General features: G+C 33.3%; 1 protein-coding gene across 5 annotated transcripts in view; it reads right to left on the bottom strand.

Moving 5' to 3' along the window:
* Positions 1–18,794, bottom strand: part of HACE1 (HECT domain and ankyrin repeat containing E3 ubiquitin protein ligase 1) — a 94,112-nt gene that overhangs the window by 18,330 nt on the left and 56,988 nt on the right. For 4 of the 5 annotated variants that reach the window (XR_012496697.2, XM_074333343.2, XM_019735003.3 and 1 more), the window contains exons 15-20: positions 15,922–16,033; positions 15,729–15,826; positions 15,457–15,544; positions 11,201–11,350; positions 10,487–10,683; positions 1,808–1,939 (exon numbers count right to left, since the gene is read on the bottom strand). Coding sequence is in view for 4 of the 5 variants with exons in the window: in XM_074333343.2 (XP_074189444.1) it covers positions 1,808–1,939; positions 10,487–10,683; positions 11,201–11,350; positions 15,457–15,544; positions 15,729–15,826; positions 15,922–16,033 (777 nt within the window). In the remaining variant the exon portion in view is untranslated. Of the gene's footprint in view, positions 1–1,807; positions 1,940–1,980; positions 2,663–10,486; positions 10,684–11,200; positions 11,351–15,456; positions 15,545–15,728; positions 15,827–15,921; positions 16,034–18,794 lie in introns of those variants that run through there. The other variant, XM_088795535.1, reaches the window with a different exon arrangement.

Here is an 18,794-nt window from a genome sequence, read left to right as displayed (position 1 = left end):
CTCGCATACTACTTGTTGGTGAGAATATAAACTGACATACCACTTTAGAAAACTATTTGCTAGTATCTACTCTAATGGAATAAATGTACACCATATATGCCAGCAATTCTACTCCAAGGTATAGGACCTACAGAATACCTATGTACGTTCTCCTAAATACATGTCCTAGAGTGTTTGTAGCAGCACTATTTCAAATGGCCTAAAAACTAAAAAGTACCCACCAAATGTGCAAGAATAGAAAAGACAAAAAAGTATACTGACACAATGAAATACTATTCAGTAATGAAAATGAACAAACTGCAACTGCATGTACGATTCTCACAAAAAAGCTGAGCTAAAGAAATCAGATATATTCTAGGTGATTATTCCATTTATATCAAGTTCAAAACCATGCAACCTAACCTATGACATTAGAAGTCAGGAGAGTGGTTACCCATGAGGAGGGACAGTGAGTGGACGAGGGCATGAGAGGGACATCTAGGATAATTTCCTGATCTGGGTGCTGGTTTCATGGGCATAGTCAGCTTGTGAAAATTCATCGAGCTATACATTTATGATGCATGTACTTTTTCTCTATGTATATTGTAAGTCAATAAAAAGTTTCATAGAGCTTATTACCAGTTTCAGCAAATTACGTGGCAAAGCTTTTCTCAATTATTTATGTTGTTGCTTTTCGTTTATTACACCATAGCTCAAGAAATAATGTAGTTCTCTGTTAACAGTTCACAAGTATTCCTCCATTTTTAAATACTAAAAATAACTTTTATGGTTGTGTAAAAATTAGACAAGTCTATGCTAAACAAAACCATTAATCATAAACCTAAAAGCACACCCAAAAAAACTCAAAACTGGTACTTAATGAAACTAAGTCACCAAGTACTTAAAAATTAATTAGCAAATTCTGTCCACTACTGTGCTAAGATACACTATAAGTGATGTATTGAAATACCAGTATACATATAAAATCAAAGGTACATACCAATGTACTTATTCATATATTAAAATGAAAAGCATAGGGTAAAACTAATTTTATGAGAATGAAAACCAAAACATACTTCTCCATTGATCTAAAATTATTGCAAATTATACTTTTTAAAATAAGAAAATAGCTGTACTCTATTTAAAACACTGTGTTTTATTAAGGAGTTAGAAACTCAAAAAATTTGAAAATAATTTACTACCAAAAATAAAAGAGAAAAAAAAAATGGGGGGAAATGCAGACACAAATAATATAGAATTACAAATTTCATTAGGTAACAGTAAAAGGCAGGCAAATTAAAGGAGCATAACAAAACATTCATTAGAGACTAGGGATCAGCAAGGAGAGTAGACTCTACAGAGGTTTAAAGTGGAAAATTATAAAATTATATATATGATGAAATAAGCTGGAGAAGGTAACACAAACACAACAAGACAAATACTCTTAATTAATTCTTCTTTTTGGAAGTACAAGTATCAGGATCCTTTACCTCATATGGCCAAATAAAAAATTCAGAATAATGCGAATATTGCTTCTGGGAAGACTGGCCTTCAATATCTCCCATGTATAACACTTTGGAAATAATATTCCATTTTTGTTTATCATCACCACACTCCATTTCACATTAAGGAACTGCTAATCTGCTTACTGAGCTTAAGTGAAACCCAATCACAAACCTTTTAACAAATCTCTAAGCATGAACATTAAACCACGTGTCTCATTATACATTATTCCATTCATCATAGTACTCCAAAATTATTTCTGAATTACATCAATTGGAGTTTTATATGGTTGCATAACAAGAAAAGAACTGATGTTTTCCCTTACCAATTCATATTCATCAAAAAGTTGTATGAGGGAAGGTGGAATGAACATATGAAAGCCCTGTAAAAACGCATTGATCTGAGGCTGAATGGCTCTTGTCATTCGAAGTTCAGTAACAAGCTGGACATACTCCGCCTATTAAAAAAAAAAATTTCTGATGACTTTTTAAAATTCCACATACTTAAGATAATACTGATACAATTATTTCTCATTTAAGAGGTAAAGGTTTAGAATTAATTTAGCACCAATATTCAGACATCTCAGCAAACTAGTACTCTATCCTTCACTAAACTGTTTGGGCCAAAATCCTAGTAATCAATCACCCATGATTTCTCTCAAACCCTGTAACAGCAAGTGCTATCAGATCTACTTCCAAAAAATATTCTCAATCTGGCTTTGTCTCACCACCTCCACTTTCAGCACCCTTGTCCAAACCATCACCATCTCTCACCTGGATTATGGCAACATCTGGTGTCCCTGTTTATATCTTGCCTCTGGACTGCTTCTTCTCCACATCACAGAGTGATTTGTTTTAATATATGTTTTATATATAATTTTATATATAATTCAGATCGCAGAGCTCTCCTGCTCAAAACCCTACAATGACTTTCCATGACACTTAAAGTAAAATCCAAATTCCTTTCCTAGTCTATAAAGTCCTAAATGACCTAGCCTCTGCCTTGTTCTCTCTCTCATTTCCTTCCACGCTCCCCTTTGTTCACTCACTCTATTCCCTCAACACAAGCTTGTCGCAGTGTCTTTATACTTCCTGGTGTCTCTGACCAAAATGTCGCATTAGGAGGTAATCTCTCTGCAGGCTGGGGTTCTGTCTGGTTTACCAGCATATATCCTCAGCTCCTAAAACAGTGGCGGTCACTTTGTAAGTGGTCAACAAATACGTGATAAATACATACATTCAACAAATTCATTTAATACACACTTAGAACTTGATGAAATAGCCCATTTAAGCACAGCCGATTTGATTCTGAGTTAAGGCAAGCTATTTTCACACATTTTACTTAAAAATACATCATCGCCATCATGGAACAGTGTCACTTAAAATTTCACTGGTAATAAAAAATGTTATTTTGGCTCAGACCAGAATGAATTATCATATCTATAGATAGATAGATAGATAGATAGATAGATAGATAGATAGATAGATAGATAGATAGATAGATAGATGATAGATAGATGATAGATAGATAGATAAACTCTATCAATTGCTATCATTTATATATTTTAAATTACATTTAAGTAAAACTTTGTGAGTTAAAATCAATGATAGTTCTCACGTGCCAGGAACAAATGTTCTAAACACAAAGGGGAGAAAGCCTGTTTAAGACCTTTCCTTTATCCTTTACTTATTATTATTATTTTGGCACTAATCTGATGCTCTGTTCCTCAGCACCCCCCCCCCCCAAAAGAAACCCACAGGCACGGAACCAGCAAGTTATATATGACTGTTTATGATTACTGTTTATGATTACTGGTTATGAATTCTCCATACGTCTCAGAGCTACAGAAGTGTCACGGTGAATTTCTTACAGCTTTCCCAAAACCCCATGTGGCTCCTTGTACAATCTGGAACAGGGAAAGCTGCCATCTCTACTATTTAATCTATTCTTACCCAAATCCCACTCCCTATCACCCAAAGGTTTTTCCCCACTACATAGGAATTAATGTTACCACAAGTTACATACAGGTAGTTACTAGAGAGAGGGAGACAGAAATGTATGCCAAACAATCAAACAGAGATATAAAACTAAAATTTCAGGGTCCAATCAAGAAATAATAAAGAATAACACACTTCTAAATGATAACCACCAGTGATTTCAGCATTAGCACCTAATTATCTTTTAATTTATGTCTGCTCTAAAATTGCTTACTAAACATACGACAATTTTTCTGCTCCATTCATTCATTCATCAATCAAATGTTTAAGGTGCTGTATGAGACCCCATCTTTCCACTTAACAAGAACAGCTTTTTCCCAAGAGGTTTTACTTTTATCCTCTCAAAGTACCATTCAATAGTCATTGCTCAAGACCTTAATAAATTATGAATACTGAAAGAAAAAGATTTGTGAATTGCTCTAGTACACTTGAACTATTTTAATTTGCCATTACATTCCATATTTATAAAAATCGTACATTCTTTTTTATCAATTCCTATTATTTCTGCATACACTCTATTTTAGAAATTAATTTTCAGAAGTATACTAAACTTTCTTCACATGTTCCCTTCTATTCCAACTAATATTAGTTATATTTTACATTTATTTCTGCAACTCTGGCCCATAGTTATTGGATATCAATTTTTGTGAAAATTAGGTCCTTCAGATACCAGACTCCATACTAAGTTAATTTAAATGTGAACAGATCTTGTTCTAAATTATTTCTCAGTAAAACAATAACATCCTAGCCATTACAAATACTCCTGAGTGTAGTAAAATAAGTTTTCCAGATAGTTGAAAGATAACTGTGTTTAACAGTTAAAATCTACAGAAAACAGAAAAAAATCTACATCTAACTGCTTCTAAAATATGACACTCTGCCTCCTTAAACAGCACATCCTTAAAACAGAATAACACACATTAACATTTTCATGATGATACAATTATTACTATGAATATCCACTGTTATTATCCACTAACATTTTGACTGTTCATCCCATGCTATAGAAACATTGGCTGCATTCCCACTTCCTATGATGGCAGCCACATGACTCATCTCCACATTTTATGCCCTCTCATAACCACATCAAATATCTTTCATGTCTTAAGGAAAACAGTGGACATGTAGACAACAATCAGTCTACAAAACACTGGCATAAAGAGTTGCACAATTAAACACTAAATATAAACCAAACCTAAAGTGTCATTTTGTTCTCAGGTATTAAAACGGATGATATAACTTGGGGGCCGGGGGATCTTTTATCCCCAACAGATGGAATATTTGCTCCCACCTGAATTTTGTTATTAATTCTTTAAGGGCATACAATAATACCAGATGCCATAGACTTAAACTGGAGAGTTAACCATATAGAAGAATCTGAGTAAGTACTTGTGTTAACACAGAAAGTTTTCAACTTAGAAAGCCTCAGCATGGAGATAAGAACAACAAAAAGCCCTAGCAACTTTCTTCTAGTTCAACCTCTGAGTCTGATAACTGATATAACTTAGGTAAGCAAAAAATAACTGCAATGGGAAAAATAACACTAAGATTAAGATGTAACTTTCGGACATTATGTTCTAGGTAAATTACATATCTAGTTACAGAAACATTCTGTTTAATGGTCTCCTAGTTTCTGAATGTGTGGAATGAATAACATCACCTCTCAGAAATGTTCCTTAAAATCCTAACTTATTTTCAGGCTTTGGACCTACATTACGTCTGCTTATTAGGGGTAGTGGTGATGTTGAAACTTGACGTATTTTTTGAAGCTACTTTTCTTCTTGAATATCTTTTTATTTCTAGAAAAAATATCTAAATAATATTTATTTAAATAATAGTCATACTTATTTAAATAGTCAACTTTTAATAGTGAAAACAAGATGCTCTTCTTCCTCCCCTCTAAACAGACCGATAAGTGTGGCCACATTTGTAAAACTGTCTGCCAGTTATTTTTTTTTTAGCAATTAACAGTTTAAATGGCATTATTATTGGCATAATTCAATTCACTGAATAGAAATCCTTTGGTAATATAAGCTCTTTCCTGGTTTTATCTACTTGATTATTGTTGCTCTGGTATATAGGAGTTCACACTGAAAATTTCTCCACCTAGAACTCAAAATATCTGGTTTCTTTTGTAGGAATAAGTAGATATAAGAAAAAGGAGAGGCATGTTCTTACAATGTAATGTTTTTCAATCATTTTTCTTTACCAGTATATTCTTATTTTTAAGGTCACAAATTAGTTATTAGGTTGGTGCAAAAGTAATTGCAGTTTTTGCAATTATTTTTAACCTTTTAAACCACAATTACTTTTGCACCAACCTAATACAAAGACTGATAGTCTGGTAAAAATCCTATTACTTCAGTTATCTTGAAAAAAAATTTAGTCATTGAAAATAGAGATGCTTCAGGTTACCATTTCATAGATTGGGTGAATTTTTAGATACTAACTAAATACTAACTAAAATGCAAGGAAAAGTATGTTCTCCTTGTTGACAGGAAGCTATTAAAGATCATTTAAAACCCAATTTAATAATACACACATATATTCAACATGGAGAATCTCAGACCTGAACTGTTTTAAAAGTTTTCAGAGTAATAAAAAAATCTCTCACAGTATACTTTTATGAAGACAGAAATAATGAATTCACTTTAAGTCAGTAATATATATACACACAAGCCTTTATTTTGTGCTTATATGTGCATCAAATGTGTTTGTGTGTGAAATAAATCAAGTGAAACTAGCAATAAAATATAAAGGTATTAACCATATAAAAACTAAGTAGAGGAAAACATGCTAAATTTGTATTTGCTACCTTGTTCATATTCACTGACTTAGTAAATGAGAGGCCCATCAGTTATACAATCATAAAGACCTTGATTTAAACTGAGGGTATACCACTTACTAATTCTGAACCCTTAGACGGTTAACTTCTAAAGAAATATAGTGTCATAGTTACAAGCTCAAGTTTGGAATTTATAGTCTGCCTGGGTTCAAATGCTAGCTTCAATACTTATTAACCATGTGATCTGGAAGAAAGCTACTTAAACCCTTTATGCTTCAGTTTTCTGACCCATAGAAAAGGGTATCTACACTTCATAGGATTGTTTCAATGTAAGTTAATATAAAGCACTTTGAGCAGTGCCTAACACATTATAAGCACCTAATAAATGTCAGATGCTTTTAATATTAAAGTTGTTTCCACATTCAATAAATGGAAATAACTATCTCAAAAGGCTGTTATAGTAAATGAGAAATGCACAAAGAACACATCTCAAATACATGAAATATATACAAATTACTCAATAGGCAATAGCTTTTATTATCACTAGAAACTAGAACTGATAGTCATGAGGTTGATAAAAAGGAGGATGGCAACACCACTAGTCATTCTGGGGGCCAATCCATGTAAGTGGCAGTCATCCTTGAGTAGTTACTTTTCACCTTCCCAAACAATTAATTACCGAGTTCTATAAATTATATATCCTTGAAAGCTATCTCACTTTCTCCATCCTCACTGCCACTGACTTATAAAATCCCTCATGCACACTCCACAGACCAATGCCACAACCACCTATCAGTTACCCTGACTCCAGTACTGCCCCATTTCAATCCATTTTTCACACTCCAAGTTGAGTTTCTTTTTCTTAAAAAACAGAAGTTCGATCATGTCACTCTCCTCTATAGCATCTACAATCATCCCCATAGCCTTCAGAATAATTTTCAAATTCCTAATTGTGAAGGCAAAGCCTTTCAGAATTTGGCCCCCGTCTATCACCCTGACCTTTTTTTCCACTCACTTTGCAAAGCTAAGATCTACATCTCTCACCTATCTGTGGTTCCCCAGACACATGCTTGGTCAACTTGGTGCCTTCCTGTAAGCCCAGGACACTTCCTTCTCCCCTTCCTTACTCCTGTCTGACCAGTTCAAGTTTCTTCTCTGTAATTCAACTTCCATGCCAGCTCCTCCATTCTGATATCCTGTCCTACCCTACCCTACTTTTTCCCCCTCCCAGCCTGAATGAACTTTATGATTAGTATTGTAAAAGTGTTGTTAACATTTAAAATCCATATAGCTTACTCTTTAGTTCTAACAGTTAGAACAGGTGTCACTTTTAACTCAAGATTTTATGGTTCTACGATTTCAGCTTTTTATTAAGAATTTAAAACTGAAAGTAAAAATATAAAAGCAAAACTTAAAAAACGAAAGATGAAAATACATTTAAATGTAAATGGTCAGCTCCTGGTAATTCAGCCATTTTCAAAAGTGAAAGAAGGGGTTTTTTCCCCCTTTAGATTTCAAAATAAATCATTGACAGATACAAAATTAAAACAGCATTATAGTTTAAATGTGGAACTGATAGTCTTCTGGCATACATTACTTGCATTTTTTAATGTATTGCTTTTTAAACAAAGATATTTTCACCTATTTGGTTTCACTCTATAATTATCAAAGCCTTTCAATAAAATTTAGGAATAAATGACTCCCCCATGTGGAGATCAGCTTACATAGACCTTCTCTCACTAACAAGCTTGGAAAGTCATTTAAGCTTCAATGTGCTTATAAATTTTGAAGTTGAACTCCAAACATGACAATTATAACTTTATACCTATAAAGACCCTACAGTAACAGAAAAGTTCACGACAGAAATGTATGTTAAAAAACAATACCTCTAAAGAACATGGTTTGAAAATTTTATTTGTAAATTGAATACTTTTTAATAATTTTAAAGTGAGATGTAGGTATGTTTTCTAAAGACTTTTAATATTTAAAAATTAATCAGGTAGCTTATTGAATAAGCATTAAACGTTTAAGCATCAACAATTAGACATAAAATTATACTTGACTCTTACTGGCAATATTAGAAAATGAAGAGGCTCAATCATTGTGAGAAATGTTTATACCAGAAAAATGAAAGTTGAGAAGAATTAACATATTAATGATTGAGATCCTGCTTTTACCTCTATTACCAAATATAATCATTAAGAAAGAAGCCTGTAATCAATCAACCAGGGAATTAGTTCATGTAGTTAAATAAAAATGTATTAAACTTACAAACAAAAGTTTCAAGTTATTTAATACTGCAATAGTATTCCAGCCTCAGACTAGACTCAAGATGAGGGGTATACCTTCAATGTGAATATATTATTTGTTATTATTTTTTCAATATCTTCCTTCTTTCTGGATTTCAATAAAAGACACAAATGCAAAAGAAGTAATAAAATATGAATTAAAAAAATCTAAACAAATATCATGTCATAGTGGGAGGGAAGGTTTTTAGGAGAAAGAAGTATAAACAGCTATCTGTCACGTAACTGTTAATCAGTAAAGACCCACTGTTAATGGGAAAAGACCACTTTCTCATATAAAATGTATATGAGAGGAGTGACAAATTCACTCATCAGATACAGTATTCACAGACAGGACTCATGTTTGAAGAGTTCTCTCATGAGAAGCAATCACTTATTTATAATAAAGATTCTATGACTTTATTATCCTTAATTGAGAGTGGGTCTCCAGTGTAAAATAAAGTAACAAATGCACTACAAGGTGGACAATCTAATAATTAGAAGATTTAAAAAAATATTTTCATTCACTAGCAAACTCAGATTTAAAAAATTTAAGCATTTTACTATTTTAATCTTCTAGAGCTTCACCTGACTCATTGTATTACAAGTCAAGTAAGCGCTTCCTCGACATGATTAATTTTGCAAACAATATGAAGAACATTAGACATGAAAGTAGGAGACCTGGGTTTTGGCCCCAGCTTTAGGCTTCAGTGTCTTCATGTGTAAAATGAGTGAGTAGACTAAAAAATTTCTAAGCATAAATGTGCAAAATTACTCAGCTCCTGATTTTATGTTCAAAAATTAAACTTCATGTTTTTTTTATATGTAGTAGCTAAGTTTCAAAAAGTAAAATTATGTAGCTTAATAAAGGTCTCCAATTCCCTGTATACCAGGGGTGCCACAAAAAAACGTATACACATTTTAAAATGTGTATACATTTTTTTGGCATCCTCTGTATATCTGAAACGAAAACCTATTTTTATAGAAAACCATCCAATTAACTAACTTGTATTGTGCTCTTCAGTTTACAAAATGCCAGTAACAATTCTGTATGGGAGGCATTATCCCAATTTTACAGAAAAGAAAACTGAGACTCAAAGAGTATAGTTAAAACTTGGCCAAGTCTTTTGGCCTTTAAAAAAAAAATCTACATTTTACTAAATCTCTAGTATACAAAATGGTTCAATGAACTTTATTTTTTATAGTTGATTCTGAAGCTATCTTGGATGTATAAATAACTACAGGAAAGAAAAAAGGTCTTGTTTAACCATAAGCTGCTACTGGTAAGAGACAGAACTGGAATCTTAAAACCAGATATTCTGACTCCCAACTTCCTATATATCAAAATATAAAATAAAACTGTATTATATGTTAGACTAACATGATTTTCAACAGTGTAATTTAAAACATACGCCAAGATTTAAAAATAATATGCACAAACAGGAGCTATAATAATATATAAAAATAAGTTATAAAGTTAAAAAAATACCAAGTTCAGTGACAGATTTATTGTATCCTAAAAGCATGTGCAAAGTTTATAAACACTGGGAATTCTTCTTTTCTCTATTGAAACTCTTTAATATCTTACTTTTAAAACATGAAATAGTGATCAGTGCAAACATGATCTTCATGTAAGCTTTATTTCTAATCAAACTATTTAATAAGTAGATGCCCAATTTATACAATCAACTGAATCGTGCTCTAGGTTGCTTCAGGAACTGCCTCAGCATATCTAACACAATATTGAAATGATCCATTCTAATTTCAAAGTTTGATGTTTGATAGTTTAGTTAACTTAAATATTTTCTTTTACAAAATGTTATCAAACTCTAACAGTAAAAGATTTTTTTAGCTAGTGACAGGAGACTTCAGAGTAATTAGGAAACTAGCAGGGCCAAGTTACAAACAATGGCTAAGGTAAAAATTCAGATACTCACTTTGTTATTTTGTGTCACAAGAATACTTCCGCCCCCAGGTTTCAGAGGCACCTCTTCCATTGCTCCAAACACATCAGTCTCAACAGAAAAAGTTAGTTCTAGACCCAGATCACTAATATCATTATCTAAAATCCACTGCAAATTTTTGGCATATTCGGGATCAATAGATGCCACATCTTGGTAATTTACAGGAATACCTAAAAGTGCAAACATATAGCAGTTATATTCTAAATATTTCTGCTTTCCTTCTCTGTTTAATGGTAAAATACTGCCCTCTGCAGATACTCTGCAAAACTGCAAAATATAACCCAATCCACAGCATAATTTAAATGGATGCTAACTCCTGAATTTAAAGATCTGTTAACTGAAGCTTATGTTTCTTCCACATTTTTCTTTGAAGTAGCTATTCAGGGAATAATTATAAATTTCAAAAATTCCAATTCTCTTAAGCATATTCATATTAAAATGCATTCTTAACATAAACATAAACACACTAAGATTAAAAAAAAAAATTTTTTTTTTTTAGGAAAACGTAGGGTGTTTTTTCTTTCCCTCAGGTCTCCAAATGCCTTACACACATAGGCAGTCTCCAACAGAAATAAAAACTATCTCATCCACACTGCCCCCCCCCTTATCTATCTACTTAGTTTTCCCTAAAGACTATAGGAAAAACACTTTAAATAAATGCATATGGAAAGAACAATAGAACCACACCAAGAATGTGCTTGTAGAATGATCTTGTGAAATAAATGTTGACCAGTTGTCTATGGTTCAAAGCCAATCCCAAGATCTGTCCAGCAAATCGGAAATAGTTCAAGTGATCAGGATTTACATAGGAGTTGCTATTAGGCTGAAAAGTTGTTCCTATTAAATAAATACAAAATAATTTATTTTTAAGAACTTATATGCAGAAAAATATCATTTCAAAGCAGATAAATCAGTTCAACAAAACTTTAGCTAAGTTTACATTATATGTAAACTTCCTCAGGAATACTCTTTGTTGAATATATAATAGGCAGTGGACTTGGAAATACAAAAGATAATCATTAATTCATACACACATACCACAGTAAGTCTCTATGCAGAGAGAAGATTTTAGAATACTTTTAAGTAAAAGTAGTTGGAAGATGTGTCACAGAGATCCTGAAAATAATATATTAAAAGATCACTCACACAACACACACACACACACACACAGTTTTCCTAAGGGGAATAACCACTAGGCTGCGAATTAGGGCAGACATTGTCTCATTCATCTATATAGGCCCAAAGCAGTAGATATTCACTACTTTTTGCTCTGTAATGAATATAGTACTACAAGAGAATAACTAAACATTTTAAACTGCTTTTAAGTGATAGACTTAATCAGTGAATTTGCTGCCTTTTAACAATTATCAGAAAATTACCGAAGACCACAAGTCAGCCATTTCATCCTCATGACAAATAATCAAGGTTAAATAAGTACCACTGAGGTATAAAAGTAAAAATGGCAAGGGCAATAGTTACCGATTACTGTCAAAATGTACAGCAATGGAGTATGATTCCACTTATATGAAAAAGGTCTGGAAATAGATAGCGGTGATGGTTACACAAGACTGTGAATGTACTTAGTGCCACTGAATTATATACTCTACAATGGTTAAAATGGTAGAAAGAAAAAGTCGCAAAAGAAAAAATCTAGTGCAATGGAAAATTCTAATACCAAGAGCTCAACTTTAAATAACCCTCCTTCCTTGTTTTTCTGTGCTGATCCCTAACTCAGATTATAAATTCTCTCATCATTCAACAAATATTTACTGAGCTCATGCTATTTATTACTCTACTAGGCACCTGGGCTTAAAGAAAGAAGAACTGATACACCTAATGAAAGAGCATGAAAGAAAAATAAAGGAAAAATGGAAAAGTATTGAAAAGTGAGATGTTTGGTCATTTAGTATACATATTTTCACAATAATTCAAATAATTCACTTTATGCTTCATTTGTCTTTGATTTATCAGAGTTGACACTAGACTAAGTTTTGTGGCCAGTTTACTTTGATATAAGGTATAAATTTGGAAGCTTATGGCTGAATGACTTAAAAGACACAGATGAAGCCAGCTAGTCATTTACTGCTAAGTACACCTTTGAGAATCATTCCCAGTCATAATGTAAGAGTCAAAGCAAAGTTCTGTGAGATAAAGAAAGACTTCAAAGACAAATGTAACCATAATTTCAAAAAATATAATATTCTGAGAATAATCACAAATATTTTTTACCTATTAAATTAGTGATGTTTAGGGTTACTGATGAACCAGCAAAGATTTTTGATGACTCAACTTTCCTCCCCTAGGTGTGTGTTATAATTCCTTCTCTAAGTACTTTCTGGGCAGTCTGGGTTATTAAAAGAATAGATAAAGAGAAATCAAAAGAAAAAAAATGGGAAACAAATGGGGAAAAATCTTCAGGAAACAAATAATAGTTTTTAATTTGAAGACTAGTTAAAACAAAATATAAAGTTTATGTTTCAAGTTCAAAATAAATGTAACTGTGACACTCCCGGGTATTTTCATCACTTCAGAAAAATCTTATTGCACAAGGAAATATCATTTTCACAGAATAATACCATCTAATAGTTATTTCTGCTTTCTATGTGCCAGGTACTGGACTAAGCATTTTTATACAACAACTAAATGATTTCTCACTATATTACAAAAAAATAGGTGATCACCATTTCAAATAAGGAAACCGAGGTGCAGAAAGTTACATTTACTGGCCCAAGATCATAGCAAAAACGGGGCAGAGGCAGGATTCACGTCCAGTGTAAGACCAAAGGCCAAACTCAGCCACTATACTACATTACTTCTCTAGAGTAAACACCTTTTAATTTAATTAGAAGCAAGTTTTAAAGAAATTATTATAGACATTAGATCTATTCAAACATTTCCCACATTTAGGAATTTTTTAACTCTTAAATGTAATTCTCTTCATATCAACTAAATAAAAGAAGAATTTCATCTAAATTTTAATTTATCAATACTATGATCCCAAAGAGAACACTCATATGGCTAAAGAAAAGGACAAATCATAATCGTTATAGACTATGTTCTTCAATATATGTTCTGCTATAAATTTGTAGTATGAATAAGTACCTCAACTAATGATTCCACACCAAATCTCTTTTTCAGGTATGTAACTAAATAGACTCAGAAGGGGCCATAAAGAAAATAAATAAATCTTAAAATGCAATGTTTTTTGTTTTTTGTTTTTTTAAGATTTTATTGGGGGAAGGGGAACAGGACTTTATTGGGGAACAATGGTCAAATTGTTGTCCTTTCAGTCTTAGTTGTGGGGGGTTCTGTTCAGCTTCAAGTTGTTGTTCTTTCAGTCTTAGTTGTGGAGGGCGCAGCTCAGCTCAGCTCCAGGTCCAGTTGCCGTTGCTAGTTGCAGGGGGCGCAGCCCACCATCCCTTGCGGGAGTCGAACCGGCAACCTTGTGGTTGAGAGGACAGGCTCCAACCAACTGAGCCATCCGGAGCTCAGCGGCAGCTCAGCTCAAGGTGCCGTGTTCAATTTTAGTTGCAAGGGGCGCTGCCCACCATCCCTTGCGGGACTCGAGGAATTGAACTGGCAACCTTGTGGTTGAGAGCCCGCGCTCCAACCAACAACTGAGCCATCCGGGAGGCAGCTCAGCTCAAGGTGCCGTGTTCAATCTTAGTTGCAGGGGGCAGAGCCCACCATCCCTTGCGGGACTCGAGGAATTGAACTGGCAACCTTGTGGTTGAGAGCCCACTGGCCCATGTGGGAATCGAACCGGCAGCCTTCGGAGTTAGGAGCACGGAGCTCTAACCGCCTGAGCCACCGGGCCGGCCCAAAATGCAATGTTTTAATGCTAACCTCTTATATCAAAGATTAGGCCTAAATAACTAAACTTAGTGCCTCATCAACCTTTTCAAATTCAACAAATTCACCTCAGAGCAAACAATCAAAAGTTACAGAGTTAAACCATATCTCTAAATAATTTTGAATACACCAGGTGTACCTGAGGAGCCCAGCCCACATCCCTTGCCTCTCTTAAAGTCACCCTTCTTATTCAATGGAGATTTGCTGCTCCTTTAGTTGGATGCAATCAGGAACTACAATTAATGAGGCACTATATGCTTACAACAGAATTGAAACACTTGGAAAAAAATTTTTCAGGAAATAAAGGCAACTGTGCAAAGCATATGAAAACTGAAATCCCACCTTCACTTGGGTATGGCTTTATTAAGTTACAGAACTCTCACGTATACCTCACACAAACAAGGCAGTATTAACCATTTCCATTTAGCCTACAGTATCAAACTATAATTCTTTAGATCACAAACACCATTTCAACAAAGAGTTTTTTCATCTGTATTATATGGTTAAATAAGAGCTTTCTACTTGTCAGGTCTTGATCTCTTAAAAGGACTGAAAACTAAGTTACTATACATAGATGATAAGATTTAACACCACGATTTCTAGATTTTGTTTTTATGACCAATATACTTTAAGACTTGGAAACTCAAAAAAGGGTTACCAAATTTTAATTTTTCCAAATGAGGACTTGTATTTTTTTTTTAAGTCCATCTACTATCACTATTTCACAGCAGGAAATTTTAACTCAAAAAAGTCAACTATAGGACAATCCTTAAAGGGAATAAATTTAGTTTTAGTTTACAAAGGGCCGATGAAAACGTCCTTGAGGCCAGCACTAGTACATGGGACAAGCATTTGAGAACCAATTGTTTAGAGGAAAGAATGCTAGACTGAGTCAGGTTCCACGCATGAGCCCACCACTCATTAACTATGTTAACATAGACAAAAACTCTGAATTTCGATTTTCTCTTCTATGGAATGAGAATATCCCTACCTATCCCACAGGCTACTATGGGAATCAAAGAATAAAATGCACTGAAATAGTCTGAAAATATGACAAGTCACAGAAAAGTCATCTAGACTATACAACTTACCATCAGCTGACTGGGTAAACAACGCATAATCAGGATTGACTATCTCATTAGACAGAATATCAAACCACTCGCGCACAACACCTTGACCCTGAGTTCAAGAAAATAAAATTAAGTATCAACAGAAATATATAATACGGGGAAATTTTTTTCTAAATAATAAAATTAAAATCATATTAACTTTCTTCCACTATCAATTAAGTATTCTATTTTATTCAAGTGCATTGCAATCTGTTATACACAATGATCATCACAGCACTTATTTTTACACCCACCATGCCTTCTTCTCCATGGAACCGTACAGCAATTCCTTGCTTTAGTTTTGCACAATTTGCTTTTGACACAACTTCACAGCTACTCCTAAAAATAGAATCTAAATATGTAGCATTGGTTAATTTTGCATATTAAAATTTACAATAATTGGTATTTTGTGCCTCACATACACATCCGTTTCTCCATTAAACATACCTCTGTGAACCAGCAGGATATCATTTTCATTCACTGGCCTGTGCACCATGTCTGAATCTGGTTGTCCTGAATGCAAATGTTCATAGAACCATTCACAGCGATCTTTAAACGGCTACCCCAACAAATAACAGTAAAATATGTTAGCACTATTTCAGTCACCTACCGATTAAATTTACTTAACTAGCATGCTAAATGCCCTTTCTACAAATAATCATTCTTAGACCTTTATTTATAAGTAGTTCTAGATAACGTCCTGACATTTCAACAACTATTCACAAAAAGGCAGAGTTTAGCTGAAATAGTTTGATTATCTAAAGTGTATTTTTAAAAATTCCCCATATTTTCAACAGAAAAGACTTGATAAATTAGGTTATACCTAAGAACTTACTATCAGATATCAGATATGTAACTGAAAACATTTACTTTCGATTTCTTTTAAACCCAACAAGGCTTACAAAAATGAATTTCCAAACCCAGAAAAATTATGTTGCATGCTTCATTTAATTTTTCATGAAAATCTTTTATACCTAACTTTATTCTTCTATCTATCCTTTGACTATATGCAGCAACCAGAAAAGAATTTGTCATCCTTTTTTCTTTCCTTCTTCCTTCCCTTCCTCTACCCTAAAAATAAAAGAGTAAGATCTCTTAAACGGGAAGAAAGTCTCTCTACCTTTTGTTCATTTGCCAGATATGCAACTACAAGGAAGTTGCAATTTTTTATGACTAATCAAGAAGTATTATTAAGTACTTCATTTGTGCCAACACTGAAGGTAACAAAAGAGCTGTAAAAATCTCAATTTCACTGCTAGAAACCATTTCATACAGTTAAAGAGATGATACTAACATTAGAACAACACAATATGTATATAATATTAAGTTCTAAACAGGTGCAAACAGTGAAGTGCATTAAGAATTTAGAGATTATGCAGATTAATGGAGTACGAAGGCTTCATGAGGTCATGGTTTGAACTAGGACTTAAAGCTGGGAAGGACTTGCTCAAGGAGGAATAAGAGCACAGCAAGCTAAGGGAGAGAAGGAGAAACTGTGTCTCCCTGGAAAATGCAGTGAAGGCTCTGGCATAACCAGAGTTCTCCCTTTCACATGCTGAAGGAAGTAAGTTTGCGCACGTAAATCGAAGACTTAATTATGGACCCCGAAAATCAAGTAAGAGATAAAGGGGTCATTGGGGATATTTGGTCAGAGGAATAACATGGTAAATGCAATCATTAAAATGAAGTAGCACAGTATAAAGGGAGCCCATCTAGGCAGCAGCTGAAATAATAAGTATTGAGTGATAAGGTCCTGGTCATGGTAGGAAAGAGGAATAACAAAGTAAATCTGAAAAACATTACTCCTTTGAATAAAGATGAAATATAAGATTTCTAGGGATAGACCTTAATAAAAGAAATAGCTTAGAAGGGGAAAACCCTCCCCTGACAATCTACCCCAATCCTAGGAGATACTGGTGGGAAGATCATGAATGAGGTTTTATATAGTCCGAATTTAACGTTATTTGGGATGTAACTACTAAGGACTTAGAAATAAATACTGGATTGTACTGCAGCTGAGACACTGGAAATAGCCATGAACAAAGATGAAGCTGAAGACAAGTAAGGTCCCTTGTTGAAGAGATTAAAGATATAGGTAACAAACACGAAGAACAGAGCAGTTTATAATCACAGGTCAGGACTGAGCATTTGCTTAGCAAATGATACACACAGCTAGAAAAGTCAAAGGAGAACCAGGGTGGTGCAATTATCACAAATGCCAAGTTTCAGGAGATAAATGTGATCAATATCCAACACCACAAAGAGGTTATCTTTCAGGCAGTTTTTAGGACACTAGTAAACTTCTTCATCTGAGCTAAACTAAATATTAGTTTTACTTCAACAGACTTAAACATTACTTTTTATTAATTCTCAATAAAAACATTATTATCATAAAGATAACTGGTGAGAGATTAACTTCTGCCTTTTACTATATGCTTTCAGTAAATGTTACCGTTTAAAAAGTTAAACATATAATTTTGTCCATACTTCTAATAGTCTTCCATATTTTGAATAAAGCACTGCCATTATCATATTCACCACTGGGCATATAAATTGAGTATTTCATTTTAAGTAAACAGACTAGAATGTAAAGTGCTTGAAATATTAATGCTTATTATTTCTGAAACTTTGGTAAAAGAGGAAAAAAATTATACAGAAGTAATTATTTAAGTATGGGCTTTGAAGTTTGATAAACATAATTTAAAATCCTGGCTTTGTCACTCCTAGGTTTGGGAAAATGATACCTCCCTTCAAGGGCTAATTGTGAGGATTAAATGAAACATGCAAATATAGAACATAATAATGATAATCATAAATTAGCTAACACTTATTAAAGCACCTCTAAGCCAGCTACTGTTTTAAGCACTTTAGATGCATTTTGACATGTAATCCTCACAATACTATGAGGAAAAGGGACTCTTACTACCATTTCACAGAAGAGAAAAATGCAACACCAAGAGGTTAACTAGTGTAAATACTCAACACCCAATACTCAATAAAGAGGTGCTGTTCTTATTATCACTCGTAACAATGTTAAAATTATTGTAAGCATTTAAAATTGACAGTAAACTTACTTGCCATTATAAGATTAAATATTAAACTCTACCTACAAAATGTGAACCAAAAAATAAAAGCAAATTGCAATTTTTTTAAAGTAATTCAAATGAAACATTAGAAGGTACAAAATGCTACCTTCAAAAGCTAATAAAGTATTTGTAAGATCAAAACATCCACACATATATACACAAAACTACAAAGACAAAGGGCACATTTTTGTATGTAAACTTTCTGAGTACCTGCATCTCCATAAAATAATTCAC

This window comes from Rhinolophus sinicus, chromosome 2 (assembly GCF_057876585.1).
Source record: "Rhinolophus sinicus isolate RSI-liver-muscle chromosome 2, RSI-T2T, whole genome shotgun sequence".
Classification (NCBI taxonomy): Eukaryota; Metazoa; Chordata; class Mammalia; order Chiroptera; family Rhinolophidae; genus Rhinolophus; species Rhinolophus sinicus.
Note: the sequence above shows the minus strand (reverse complement) of the source record. Positions and strands in the feature narration are given on the sequence as shown.